At 37.9% G+C, this 14,772-nt stretch overlaps 1 protein-coding gene across 1 annotated transcript in view; it reads left to right on the top strand.

Moving 5' to 3' along the window:
• RIC8B (RIC8 guanine nucleotide exchange factor B) overlaps nt 1-13,946 on the top strand; it is a 34,990-nt gene extending 21,044 nt beyond the window's left edge. The window contains exons 6-10 of the mRNA XM_027715220.2: nt 136-231; nt 2,652-2,796; nt 2,950-3,094; nt 4,882-5,001; nt 12,845-13,946. Coding sequence (XP_027571021.2) covers nt 136-231; nt 2,652-2,796; nt 2,950-3,094; nt 4,882-5,001; nt 12,845-12,956 — 618 coding nt within the window. The 3' untranslated portion in view covers nt 12,957-13,946. The remainder of the gene's footprint in view (nt 1-135; nt 232-2,651; nt 2,797-2,949; nt 3,095-4,881; nt 5,002-12,844) is intronic.
• The last annotated feature ends 826 nt before the right edge of the window (nt 13,947-14,772 follow it).

The raw sequence follows: 14,772 nt of genomic DNA, 5'->3' as shown, positions 1-14,772 counted from the left end.
CTCATGCGTGTGTGTGTGTGTAACTATGTGAAGTTCATATTTTGGCTGTCATATAGAACTTCATTGAAGTGTTCATAGAATTTGTAAAGGAAAATTTGTTACAAAATGTTTTATTAGTATTTGGTTTTATTTTAGGGAAGCAGCTATAGAGAAGGTCTGACTCCAGTTCTCAGTTTATTAACTGAATGCTGCCGAACTCATAGGAATATCAGGAAGTTTATCAAAGCTCAGGTAAGTAAAATATTCATCAAAATTTGAATATAAAGCTATTGATAAACTTTGAGATTTGTACATTAGTGCAGGACAGTACTATAGAAATAATTTTTCAGTCATATAAATCAGTAGATATTATGGCCTAAGTTCCATGATACATTTTGTAGAGCTGTTAAGTGTTAACATCAGGGATATTGTAAAGCTGTGTTATTGTGAGTCACCATGGATCATATGAGATGGGGCAAAGAACTCAGTGAGGTCTATCCTCTTACAACTGGCATATAAAAACATTTCCATGCAGCTGATAAAACTTTGCAGAACTGTGTGGTAGCATGTGAGAATACAGGTGTTTTGATGGGTTCTACTTGAGCTTTAATTTGACCTCAGCAGGCAGGAATCATTGGGGTTGAAACTTGTGTGCCAGTGTGTATAAGCTGTCCTGGCAGAGTAAAACTCTGTTCCTGAACAGAGGCACACTTCATCCCTCGGTCTTTGAAAGGAGCAGTTTAATACAGTATGGACTGTGGATTGGCTTTCTACAGGAGAAAAGATTTCCATGCCGTGGTTAAAGATCTAAAGGGTCTGTATAGTTTGGTGGTTAGGTGTGGTGTTTTCTGTTTGTTTTGCTGGTTTTCCTCAAGTCAAGTGGAGAGAAGTTAAAGGATGAGCAAGGGAAAGACAGCTGAAAGTGGCTGAAAAATGTTCTTTTTCCTAAGCTGCAGTGGTTTTTGGGTTGCATCCTAGATGCTGCTCCCAGATCAAAGCTGTGCCTGAATTCATAAATGGAGTTTAAAACGGAAAAGAGCATATATATCATGCCTGTTTTATCTATACTAGAAAAGTAGTTTTGAGGAATTTAAGAAACTTGTTCTTGTTTTTTATTGTTTTTGTTTGCAGCAGTTCTTTCTCAGGATAATCTGCTGATCTGTTAACTAAAAAAAAAGTTGCAGAGCCAAATGTTCAGAAGCTAGAAAATGAAGTTGTCTGCATGTTTTTATGACATCTCGGCATCTAGATGTCAGGATATAATTGCATGCTGACTCCTACCACAGGACCACTGCCTCATATAGTGCAGAGAATGGATGGATACTGTTAACTGCATGACTGGATGTTTGATATTTTGAATTACCCTCATTGTTAAGTGTTGGCCTTAGGCTTTATTTATTGTGCACTATTCAAATTGTGATCTGAAGACAGTATGATTAATTTCCTCATGGACTGTCCTATGGCACTCATCACTGTATTAGTATTAGAGTACTCTAAAAACATTAATTCATTCTTACAACACACTGTGAAATGACAGTCATGGTACTATCCCCATTGAGTAAGCAGGGACAAAGTAAAATGTTTTTGCTAATTGTTTGAATACTTAGTTTGAAAAAGAGGGGTCTGTTTTTTTCAAAGTAGTCAATACTGTAGCATTCATTTGTTTAAGTATCAATTCCCAGTGAGTCTGATTTCAGTAGTAATTGTGCAGTAATTTAGCACAGGACATGACATTTTACATTAGACACCTAGAAGACAAAGGACCTGCAATTTCTTATGACAATTATTGGCATCTTTTTTTTCATTCCCAAGTAAACCATTGAAGATCTGTAATTCTTATTAGAGTCTTCAGATCATTAAATATTCCATATTATGGCCCAGATTTGTTTGCAGATCATATCATATATTCTGTGAATGTGAAAAAATTAGTGTAGATTTTGACTCTGAAGGCATACACACAGGGAGGCAGGACTTAGTTTGCCAAACAAGCCATTATTCACACACATCCTGCCTTTCCTGAGGGTTGAAGTTAACAATATTAATGACACTTGATGAGAAAATAGTGTTGAGGAAATGCTAAATAGTGTTTTCTCCAAAATATTTCTGAAATTTAGCTTGAACTTTTAGAGGAGTGTTTTCTGGGAGAAGTATGCATTTTCTCTATACATGTAGAGCCCATTTTTGAAAGTCAGCAGTAGAAATTTGAAGTAGAACTTGCAATATAACTTATTTTCCTGCTTTTTCATTATAAGCATATAGTTTTTCTATGTAAACTACACATCATGTTAATATTGTGAGATTCCTTAGGATGGTATTTATAATGCTTTTACCAGATACACGAGCAAAACAGAAGACACAGAGAACACGAGGTTACTGCTGCCTGTTGACCAGCTGTTTTGGTACACCCATTTGTGCTCATAAATTCCTGATAATTGTATTTTCAAAGTCTGTATTTGAGACTGAGTGCTTTTCTGCCCTGAATGACAGATCAGAAGACTTAAGAAGCAAGAGTCATTACTAAAGCGTGTAGGCATAGTTGGCTGATTTTATTGCCTTTTTTTTTTTGAAGAACAGAGCTTACAGTATTTCCTTGTTCTGTTGACTGTAGGGGTTTTTGCAAGTATTGGATAGATATTGCTGTGCACTCTATGCCATCTTTTTTGTGCTGCCAGGTATTGCCACCATTAAGAGATGTATCAAATCGTCCAGAAGTTGGCACAACAGTGAGAAACAAACTCGTGCGCCTTATGACACATGTTGACCTTGGAGTAAAGCAAATTGCAGCAGAATTTCTTTTTGTTCTTTGTAAAGAGAGAGGTAAAATCTACTTTTCCTTCTCCCTTCTGTATAAGGTCTTGCTGTAACTTGTACATTTGCCTCTTGCTATAACTCTCAATTCTAGTAGCACTATGGTGGGGTTTGTTTTGTAGCTGATTATAGCTGAATAATTTTCTGTATGGCTCTTTGCAGTTGATAGCCTGTTGAAATACACGGGCTATGGTAACGCCGCAGGATTGCTGGCAGCAAGGGGCCTGTTGGCAGGAGGAAGAGGAGATCATTGGTACTCAGATGATGAAGATACAGATACAGAAGAATACAAATCTGCAAAGCCAAAGTATAGTAGTGTTTTCAATTCTATATATCCTGTTGTAATTTAGATTTTTTTTTTTGACGTAATTTTTTTGTTTCACCTTTTCCAGAGAAGCCAGTTTTGGAATTACATGTGCTTATACTAACTACTGTCTTCTGCTTAATTCATGGTCTAATTATTGAGAAACCAGCCTCTAGTACTGACCATCATATAGTCATATGGCTCCAGAGGGAAAAAAAATCACAATGACAATGATTTAAAATCAGCCTGAATAACTATTTAAAATTCAAGTGTGGAAAGATATTTTTAATCAAATTTTAGAAAAAAAATTATAGTAACAAACTTAGCAAGGATGGCTTTTGCCCCAGATTTTCTAGGAACTCACATGAAGTTGCCAAACTGCAACTGTTGTTTGTGGGGTATATCCCTGTAATGGAGAAAACAGAAGTGTCAGATATGGCTTAAGATTTTAATCGGAACTTTGTTGAAAAAGAACAAACCAGTAGGTCTAGTTTCAGTTTTGGTCTAGCTTCAGAATGGTGGTTACTAAAATTTTCCTAAAGAATCAAGTGGGTCACATGTAAATATGGAAGGAGGAAAATAATTTCTATAGAAGTTATGCATCAGGAATCCAATTGATTTGAAGGATTCAGTGATCATATAGAAGCTGTCTGTTGCTTTTTATTAATTGTAATTGATTGGGTGTTAGAGGTTTCAGTTTGTCATGTTACATCTAAGATTTGATGCCATTTTAAGTAGGTTCTGAAATTGTCGATAGTGGAGATCTGAAGGATGTTATTTTTCTGTTTTACTGTGTTTTCCTTGAATTACACATATATGGTAATATGATATGATGGAGAGTTGTGGTTTATTGAAAGATTCTTATTAAGGTACATGAATGAAACACAGGATTAAATGTATGAGAAGTTACAGGAATTACATTGCTTCTCTGTGAAGAAATTAACTTTAAACCAGGAAGTTTCTTTTTATTTCTGTGCTTCAGGAATTTTTTTCTTGCTGTTTTCTCTCTGTTCTTCTTTGAAAAACCTGACATCCAGTTATATGCATATAAGTGAAACTATAACATCTATTTAGTTAAAAACTGACACTTAAATGAAATATTCAAGACTGTCAGCTGATTTATGCATCTGGTTTTCTGTATGGCTGTTAAATGTTTGTGATTAAAGTGTTTGAAAGGATAATTTGCCCTGAAAGTGTCCTTTAAAACTACTTCTCTGCTTGTTACCCTTTCCGTAACACTGTTGACTTGTTTTAACAGTGAAAATAAAACTGGCACTGTAAATTCTCAAAGTAAAGTAACTTAATTTGCACAAAAAATCATTATCATGGAAGGGCAATAGTAAACTAATACAACAGTTTTTCATGAATAAGGAAATTAACTGGAACCTGTCTATAGTTTTAACGTTAAGCCTGTACAGAATTAGTTTCAAACATGTATCTGTCATTCAGTTCCCTATTTATGTCATTATTACTCATGACATTGTCATTGCACTATCATTACTCCCCTGTGTGTGGGTTATAACATAACAATTACTGGGGGGCTGTGCATTTCTGGGTAGCTAACAAAAAATTAATACAGTGAATCAACAAGAAGATAGAATTACATTTCATGAGAAAAGGCTAAAAAGGGTATAAATATGAAGGTTGGCTATTTATAACAAAAATTTTCATGTGCAGTTCAGACAGTTTTAGTCTTGGTGGTTTCTGTTAGTTCCTTCCTCGCTATTAAGAAGATAGAAAATGTACATATTTCTACAGAAATGTAAACTGTATTGTTTTTCCATCTCCAGCATTAACCTTATCACTGGTCACTTAGAAGAACCAATGCCCAATCCAATGGATGAAATGACAGAGGAGCAAAAAGAATATGAAGCTATGAAGCTTGTCAACATGTTTGATAAACTTTCCAGGTATTGTACTCTAGCTGCTTTTGAGAAAGGCAGCTTGTATCCTGGCTCTTTGCTAAGGTCTGGTGCTTCAAAACAGTGCTAGAATCAACTTCTTTGGAGGATTAGGACCACTTTAACTGCAGAGAAAAATGTTTAAATGACCACTTCAAAGAAAAGAGTGGTATGTTGCAGGACTTCAGAGGAAACCTCTTTAGGAAACGAGAGGACAGAATAAGAAAGATGTGATGGTGAGGGGACCTGCCTCCTGAATAGATAGGCTGATGTTAATGGAGAGAATTTCTTCTTTTAAAGTATGGGACAGATCCAAGCCCAAGGCAAATGTACTCATTTTTCCCCGAGTCAATCAGCAGCATCTCATTGTAACTACTTACCTCTGCTATTTATATGAAGAACAAATACAATGTGAAAATAGTTGTAATCAGAAACAATAAATTGTATAATGGAGCAATTAAAATGGAATTTACATTTAAGACTTATTGCGGATTTATTAGATTAAGGGTGGACTGGATTACAAATCAGTCTTTGTAATTTGTTTTATGTGACTAAGGTAATGCAATGAAAGAAAATGGTACTTAGTGTGACATACAGGTGTACAGTATTGATACAGAAAGTTGATCTTTGTTTTATAACTTCCTACATACAAAACGGGTACAAAGCTATTATCTGTAACTTTTTTCGCTTGGATTCAATACACCTAGAATTTACTGATTTTTCTTTCCACATACTTGTAGATTGCCTGTAGTTCGTTTTCTGTGTAAGCAGAGTTCTATGTTCTTGAGGAACACTTGATGTAATACCAATTTACCATTAGCTGTAGGAGATAAATATATAAGTGGATCGCACTTCAAACGTGGGAAAACTCAGCAGCTAGAAATGGGTTTGTTTTGTGAGAGTGTAAATATTCAAATAACAAGATCACTTGAGAGAAATTCAGCAAAACAAGTATTTTGCTGTATTCCTAATCTTTATTAGAGATGTAAAAATACTTATTTTGCTGAATATCTCTAATAAAGATTAGGAATACAGCAAAATATGCAGGAGAATCTGAATTTTACGTTAGCTGTCAAAGACTGAATTGCAAGCAGGATTGAAAGCAGGGAAGAAACTTGGAACAACTGGTCTGAGACTGTCAGTGAAGTAATTGGATACTTTCTCACATTATTTGCATGGAAAGCAAATGCAGTATGTCATAGTCTTTTTAGTAAAGAGAAGAAAAAGCAATGCTCATATAATCTTAATTGACCTACTTTTTAAATTGGAATCATTGCTATGTAAGCTAAAGAATTAAGATGCTGAGCAGCAAGGGTACCACAGTAAAATGACTTAATGGTCTAAAATGTTTTTTAAAAAGAAAGATTGAGACTGGAGATGAACTAAGACTGCAGACAAGTCAGTTGCTATCACTACAGCAGTTACACAAGAACTCCCAATGGCACTACTGTAGCATAAGAGCCTTTTCAGTTTGGAGGATTGAGACACCTGCTGCGGTGCCTGCTACAGACTGACAATGACTGAGCAGCTGCTGCCCTGGGCCGACACTTACCCTCTTGGCTGGTAGCACTACTGTCACCTTGGGCTTTCTGTGTCACTTACTTCCACCTGCAGCTTCTTCTATAGTACTTAGGCTGCAAACACTTCAGGGCTGGGACTCTTTGTGGTAAGGTTTTTGTTTGTTTAGTGTAGTGATTACTGTGGGGCAATGTTGTTGGTGTGACCACTTTAGGGGCTGTGATAACATGAATAAAATCATTTGACTGTTCTTCCCACACTTTTTGTTTTACTAAAAATCGGGGAGTAGGGAAATGCTGGCAGGAAGGAAAAAGAAAGTAGGACTTGGTCTGGGGTCTGGGAGGCTGTAGGACATTTTTCATGAATGTAATTGAGTGGGCAATCGGGGGCTTTGAAGATGTTAAATAAAATGGGAAGCTGCCAGTCTTGTATACAATAAGGAGTTAGTAACACGCTGATCATACTCAGAGTCCCTATCTGGTTTTGGAATAGAACACTTGTGCTGCCTCAAGCTTGAGCCCTTCAGTGCTGGGAGTTTTCAGACGCTTAAATCTGTGTTGAATGCATTTTTTGCCTTGATTTGCACCCCACAAATGCAAACCAGAGGTTGCTTTGGTGGGAGTCTTTGGTTGATTCTGGGGTTTGAATCTTGCTTTGAGGCAGACTGCTCGTGGCAGGTGTCCTTACTTCTGCTGGCCTTTGTTGTTGTCATCGTAGGAGGGGAAATACGCCATGAACAGTTTCAGTTTGGTGCAGTGTTATAAGTGCTTGCCAAGTGCAGTGTTATAAATACAGTGTTATAAATGTTGTAAGTGCTTATAAGAGGGGGAGGAAGTTGAACAGGAGCAAAGAGCTGGTTCTCATCTTGAATGACTTTATGTAAATTTGTCTGTGTAACTTGAACAAGAGCTTAGAGTAAACTTGTGTGATGTGCAGCAAAACTGGTTTAGTGCACTGGTATTGTCCCAGTAATGGAAACTAAGCTTTGAAAAGCTGACACACTTTTACTGGAGAAAGATATGAAAGAAAACATTGAAGGACTGACAAACTTGCTTCTGCTCCCTGACTGATGAGGATAATCAGGCCACTCTGTCACTGGAGTATTCTAGATATGGCTTTCACTGCCTGAGTATCATTTTTGAAAGCTACCTGATGACACAAATTGAACTCAGAAAACAAATTTGCAGAACAGTGCTGCTTCATTGAAAATTTATAGCCTTCATTAGTGCTGCTATTTACACTGTACCCTGTGTACAGGTTTATGGAAGCCATGAGTAATAAAAGGACATTTTTTCTCTTGTTTCATAATAGGCCAGTGGATTTTTGCTTTTCGGATTTCTCTTTATTTTCACCATTGACAATGAAAAATTTAAAATTTTTGAGGTGATGTAAAACTGATTCATGCATTTGGTCATTTCAGGTCATACTTCCAAAATTTTTTAGTTCTATTAGGTTGTTGGTGTTTAGGCCTGTTCATGAGGTAATTGACAATTGATGAGGCTAAATTAAAATTAATCACCCAGTTTTGATTTATCCAGATACAGGTAGGAAAGCTGAATATTGTTTCTGAATCCATTTCCCTTACCCCAGTATTTTACCATAGACTTTGGTTCTACAGAAGCTTTTATAGAAATTAGTATTTTGCTCAGATTTGACTGGACCAGATATTTTTTTAAAAATAATTAAATGTATACAAATTATAGGTATAAATGAACATGAAAAACCTTGATTACTGCAGCTCTTGAGAGATGTATATATTACTTAGGTTGATTGCTGGATGCCTGAACTTGGCCCTGATGTGACTCTATGGGTCTTGTCTGCATTAAGTGTCTTGTTGATTCTTCAAGAACTGTTTGGTGACTGTAAACCAGTGTTCTCTGCACGTGATGCACATCTTTGAGCTTTGAAAAACTCCCCAAATTTGCAAAAATATTTAACTCAGCCTCCCAGTTTTTGCAAAATATCAAGTTAGCCACCTTGAGTCAGTGTTGTATGATATTTTGTCTATATAATGGATTATTGGAAATACTCTGTGTTAATTAAAATGTCTGGAAAAAACACTAACATTTTTTCTATTATAAATGGCAGGTAGAATTGTATATTAATAGACTAATTTAAAATGTCAGGATGCTTTTTCCAAGCCAACCTTGTATTAATAGCAAGAATCCTTTTGCTGATGAAATGGTCTCCAATTATCACAGCTTGGGTTTTGTTGTACATTGAACAGAAGTCAACAAAATGAGTATGGAAGAGAACCTGTCTAAATAAGCCACCATACTCATTAAAAACACAAAATTAATCATAGGATCTATGAAGAAGGCAACGTTACATAGATCTTTTTTTTCTTCCCCTTTCTAATCATAGAACAAAATAATGTTACATGAAAGGATCAGAACTATTATTTAGTACTCAATTATGAGGAGGTGAATAGGTCCCCAACATACTATTTTATGAAAGGAACAGACTGGTGTTTACATGACGGCTGTTTGATTACAGACACCATCATTAATTCCCTGTGTCAGCACTGCCCTGTGGCAGAGAGCAGACAAGAAAGAGTCACCCTGCAAAACAAGGGAATGATTTTTAAGTCGTTATCAAGCTAAATGGCAAGCAGGAAGCCAAAACTTGTATAGATATATTTGAAGGGACTCTTGGGAGACCTGGAAGTGGAAGAAGAGAATGCATTTTACCAACTGTTTAATTATGGTGTGTTTCTAAGTACACTTGAATAGAATGCTTTGTCTGCATTAGAAAAAGAATGTTGCAAGGTGCATTTGAGTATGTGGGAGGTCACATAAGGATGTTCAAACATGCATAAATACACACATTGTGTGCTGGTATAGATCTTCATGGATACAGAAGAATTCTCGCTGCCATCTACTAGGCTGAAGCCTTCAATGTTCTACTCTATAGTGTACTATAAACATCCAGTTTCTGGATAGTAAACTGTCTGCTGAACTGGCAGTTTATGGCACTTCCCTTGCCACCTTCTATCTCACCATAAACAGTAAGTTCATCCTCAGTTAGCCCAGGGTATCAAAGCACAGTTGAGGTCTCTAAGCAGCCAGTGCTAAGTGTGCAAATTGCTGAGGCTGGCAGGGCTGAGACTGTTCATGCCAGATAAGGATAAGCTATGTGGGCTCTTTCATGGTCCTTCAGTTTAGCTGAGTGATGCCTCTTGCAATCTTTTTGTTATTTAGCAGAGAATTGTTCCAAACTTCAGCAACTGGCTTTGTAGGCAGCCCAAATCTTTTCATCTGTTTGTCTCTCTCTGTAATTTTCCTCTTTGGAAACCAGGAGTAAGCTTGTGTGGTGTTCAGAGCTGGCAGTCAAATCTTCACTGGTGAAAGGATGCCATGTTTTACATGGGTTTAGGACTAGATTATGGTTGGAAGCAAAATAGGCTGATCCCTTCTTCTCCTCTTTCTTCTTCTTTTGGTGGCCTAGCATATTTCTGTGTTCACACAGTTCAGTTTTACTGTGTAACATTTGCCTAAGGAAGGATGTATGGAGTTCAGCCTTCTACTACAGAGAGAACAACAAACTGTAACAGCCATCTTTCATCCTGCTCAAGGGTTTGCAAAGCAGGAAGCTTATGTAGGGGCAGATAAACATCCTTGCTATTCAGTGCAATGCAAGCTCAGCCTAGATTGAATCGTTAAAGCCTAGAGAGGAGGAAATGCATTGGGAATAATCCTCAAATGCAGTACCAGCACAGTCGGCTATGGTGCACTTGGAAATGAGCAGAGTGAGCTAAGAAATGGGCTGTTGAGCATCATGAAAGAAAATACAAGTTCACATCCATGACTCAGAGTTCTGCATTGCATTGTCACGCAAAACTTGGTGCATTTATCCCCAAAAGACTCCCACACAAACCACAGACCAAGCCTTGAGCATAAGGATGTGTCTGGTCTCCTGCGTCTGATGTTCAGTGTCTCTGCAGGTGACCCACCAGGAGAGAAAACATTTGTGTGAAGTTCTGGAGTGTGTGTAGTGGGATGTGCAAGAGAAGCTTGAAAAGGGCAGTCGCAGAGAAAGAGCTCTTTCTTTATAATTGACAAGTGACGAGATAGGACTTCTTGACTATTTACAGAAATAAGTATCTTTGTGAGGAGAAGGAGGTTCCCACATAAATGGACCTTGCACCCTTGTTTTCCTGTGTTTCTCTTGCCTTTTTCTTGAATGATTTCTTTATCCCTCAGTAATTATAATTTATTTATTACCAATATTAAATGGTAAATGACTAGAAAATTATGTGTTTCTATGACTTTTGGCTGCAACATTAAATGTTGCAATATAAGAATGTGCATTGGGATTTTTGAAACAAAAATCTAGGACCCTCTCAGCTTAGAGGACAAGCAAAGGTGATTTGGCTCTTTGTGGCCATTTTTTTACTTTTAGGACTTAAATATGAGCAAGGACTTTACTCTTCAGATTACTCTTCATAAATAAGTGTAATAGATCACTATTGAGGCTTGAACTTCAGTAAGTGGCACTGAAGAGTTCTTGCAAGATGGCGAAGGACAGTTGTTTTGTTATTATGGTTTTTAAAGTTTGAAAGCCAAAAAGACCTTAGATGTATAGGGTTTTTTTCATGTGAAAAAAAGGTCTTTGCTATTGGACACAACTCCAAAGCACTCCAGCTTTGCCTTTTGTGGGACCCCTACAGCAGGCAGGCAGAGTTCTGGTCCTGTTTGGACCTATATCTGTAATCTTTGTGTTTTGAGCCCTTTCAAATCTGATTTCAAGTATTCTTTTGATGTCTTCTCCACACATCTCCAACAGATTCTTGAAAATTTAAAAGTGCTGTCATTTGGGCAGAATCTGCATGCTACAGATTGCATTGCCTGAAGCAAGAGGACTTGCTGTCAGTCCTTAAATAATGGCAAGCCCTCTCCGGTCTATTTAAAGGTGGCTCTTACTCTTCCACACACACTGAGGGAGAGTCTGGCCTGTGCTCTTTGAATATGGTCTTGCAAACCTCCTTCCCTGGCCAGCAGCTTCCCACCAGACCTGGTTTAGCCAAGCCACAGCAGGTTCTCCACATCCAGTTTCTCCTGTGGCATTTTTGATCTTAACCACTGTAATATCTGATTGTCACATCTGCACAAACAGCTGCATTTATCTTGCTGGTCTCTGCTCTTCCTGAGCAAAAGGACTCTTTGAGACTTAATTTGACTGCTTCTTGCCTGTACAATATCTAGCAGATGCCTGCCATGTAATTCAGAGGTCACCTTTCTTGCTGTTCCTGATGTGTTAAGGTTGGATCGTGAGCTGTGTGCAAGGAATTTTTGTCCCTTTTTTCAGCCAAGGGAGAAGTGCTGCCCAGACAGAGAGCTGGTGGGATGCCTTTGCTTCACCATTGAGTGATGCAGTTTTACTGTCTGTGACTCAGGAGGGTGGTAGATGTGTGTTAAATTGACAGTTTTACTGGGCTGCCTTTCAAGTAAGGGATAAATTGACATCAAACCTCCACTCCTTTATTTAAGGTGACTCCTGAATATTTAGAGGTATTTTCCTTTTTTTTTTTCTTTCCCAGCAGAAAATCAAAATGTTATCTTTGCCCTTACAGCTTCTGCCATAATCCACCTACAAATGAGGTGATAAAAAGTGAGGATTAAATAAATCTTTGCTAATACTTTTTGATTGGCTTAATCAATAATTAATCATCTCTTAGATGAGGCTGTAGCTTGTGGAGTAGATATAATTGGATTAACTGCTGAGCAGCCTTTGGAGCCTTGAAGAGATTAAAATGGCTGTAAATCCTGTAATTAAACTGCCACAAACAAAAGCAATAGTATTAGAATCAGTCAGCTTTTTTAAAATGAATCAACAAGTACTCAAGACACCCCTAGTAGTGGTATAGGCAGCGTCTGTTCTCTTAACTGATTTATTTCCTTCAACAAGATGAATATGTATCAAATCACTGTTTAAATTGCTTGGGCATATATTAGCCAGAATGGCAGGTGAAATTTTAGGAAGAATTGGCTCTCAGAGAGCTTTTCGAAGAAAAGCTAGTTTGTGTATCCAAAACAGTGAACCTGCTCCTTGTCTTGAGCCTATTAGGCACTGACTTTTCATGGTGTCTTTAATTGGCTAAGTAAGTTTGGCCTAAATGAATGAAGTCTTTATCTGTCCCGCTCTTCCCCTCCCACCTATTTGGGAAGGGTTTCTTATGCCTTTTTCTTAAAAACGGAGGGCTTTAGCAGAAATAACTTCCTTTTAAAGGTTCATTATGTACTAAAGCATATACTGTATGTGATTGCATTATACACATGTGAACTGATATGTGTGCCCATGCTAATATATGTTCTTTTTTTTAAATCTCCTACAGAGATGAGCTTATAAAACCAATGGGAGTGCGACCGGATGGCACAATGGCTCCTTTGGAAGAAACAGTCAGCCAGTACCATACCAACAAGCAAGAGAGTTCAGATTCAGACTAAAGCATCACCTGCTTCACTCGCAATTCGCCTCTAATGCACACTTTTCCTTAGAGCCACATCTTTTATCTAGGCATTTTATCCTCAAGTTAGCCAGCATAACTTTAACTGTTCTATTATTGGAATATTTAAATGATGGATCCTGTGCTGTAATGTCTGAATTTTTATTATGTCTCTTTAGAGAACAAATCAATTTATTAGTTTATGATCTTTATTAATTTAAAACTAAACGTATTTCAAAGGGATAAAAAGTGAAAGCCTATAATGTAAAATAAAATACGAACACTTTCATTTTCCAGAATCCTGTTTTCTGAACTCTGTAGGTTTTCTCACTCTTGATAATTTTTTGTATTGTCTTGCCAGTCTTCCTCTTTATGTAACTGTAATTAATGAAGCGTGTTTAATTGATGGCATTAGGAGCAGAGGGTGTTTAAACTTAGAAGTCTGATTGACCTTATGAGGCTGCTTCAACTGGCATTGAGCAGTGATTTCAAAGCTACCCTTTTTAAAGTGTCATGAGGTTTCTTACTGCTACACACTTCTCGGGTTAAGCTGCTGCTTAAGATTCTAACAATGTGTCAGTCACTGCTGCTAAAAACTACCTTTAAATTGGGAACAAGATCATGTACCTTGTATGTCTTCACTCCCTCCCCTCCCTGGTTAAGACCACACAAATATACCTCCCTTCCTCCCCTCTTTGGTTAAGTAAAAACATCCCTACTCAAAACCGTGTTCAAGTATGTACACTTAAATGAATGGGAGTGGACTGAAGTGAAGTGCATGTGCCGGTGTTTTACTGAGTTGGGGCCTACTTGTGGAGATTAGCGGGTATGCCTCACTTGAAGGGAAGTCAAACTAATCAACAAAGAAATATTTCCCTTTACAGAGAACTTAGAAAGCAGTGGGATAGAGAGTGGGAAGGTGGGAAGGAGAAGTGTCACTTTCAATTCTGTACTCTTTGAAAACAAAGATTAAAGTTTTAGGCGTGCTGCACTGCTGTTCTTGCCTCTTTGCCTGCTTGGTTTCTTTCTCTGTTTCTCCCAGCATGACTTACATGAAGAATGTCCTCGTTTCTAATTCCCGTTTTTGCGCAGAAGCATGCACATGCCATTCCCTGTGAACCTTTCAGAGGTTGGTGATGGTTCTCCAGTTTGTTTTTCTTTCCTGTGACTTGACACTGGTTCCCTGAACTAAGGAGGTTGGTGTTCAAAGATCTCGTAAAGGGGGGGATTTGGTATGAAGTTGTGCTGTGGTTGCCTATGCGAGGAGCTTCCACAGATCTCCTTAGGCTTCCAAAAGAACTGAAAAGAAAAAAAAACAATGCACTGCTGTCCTCTCAGCAGTGCATCTTGTGTTTCCAAAGGACAGCGTCCAGCCACACCAATGTCCTTCCCACCCCCTGCCCCCCAAAAAAGTGAGAGCTTAGAGAAATTTATACAATTAATGTCCCTATGCTGGGACCTTTCTGAATGTTGATGATATTTTGGGTTGTGACTTGGCTCAGTCTATATTTGCTGCATCCATATGGATGCAATTTGCTGAGGGGGAAAAGGAAGCCACCTTTCCCACACAGAAATAGCTAAAGAAAAACAATGTACTGATAATACTGTAATTGTACCTATTCCTCCTCTGAAAGAGGGAGGGAGAAGTTGTCCAGGAGCAAGAAGTATGCTTGGCTGCCTCTAAGCTGGGTCTCAAAAATGGAATTCTGGATTTAGTATCATCCACTGACTGCTCTGAGCCTATCACAGGCAAGTATAAACTGCCCTGCAGGTGCAAAGAATTTGTGAACTTTCCCTGAAGAGCAAAACTGAACTAG

Source organism: Pipra filicauda, unplaced genomic scaffold (assembly GCF_003945595.2).
Source record: "Pipra filicauda isolate LSUMZ 115617 unplaced genomic scaffold, ASM394559v2 scaffold201_size1378038_pilon, whole genome shotgun sequence".
NCBI lineage: Eukaryota > Metazoa > Chordata > Aves > Passeriformes > Pipridae > Pipra > Pipra filicauda.
Note: the sequence above shows the minus strand (reverse complement) of the source record. Positions and strands in the feature narration are given on the sequence as shown.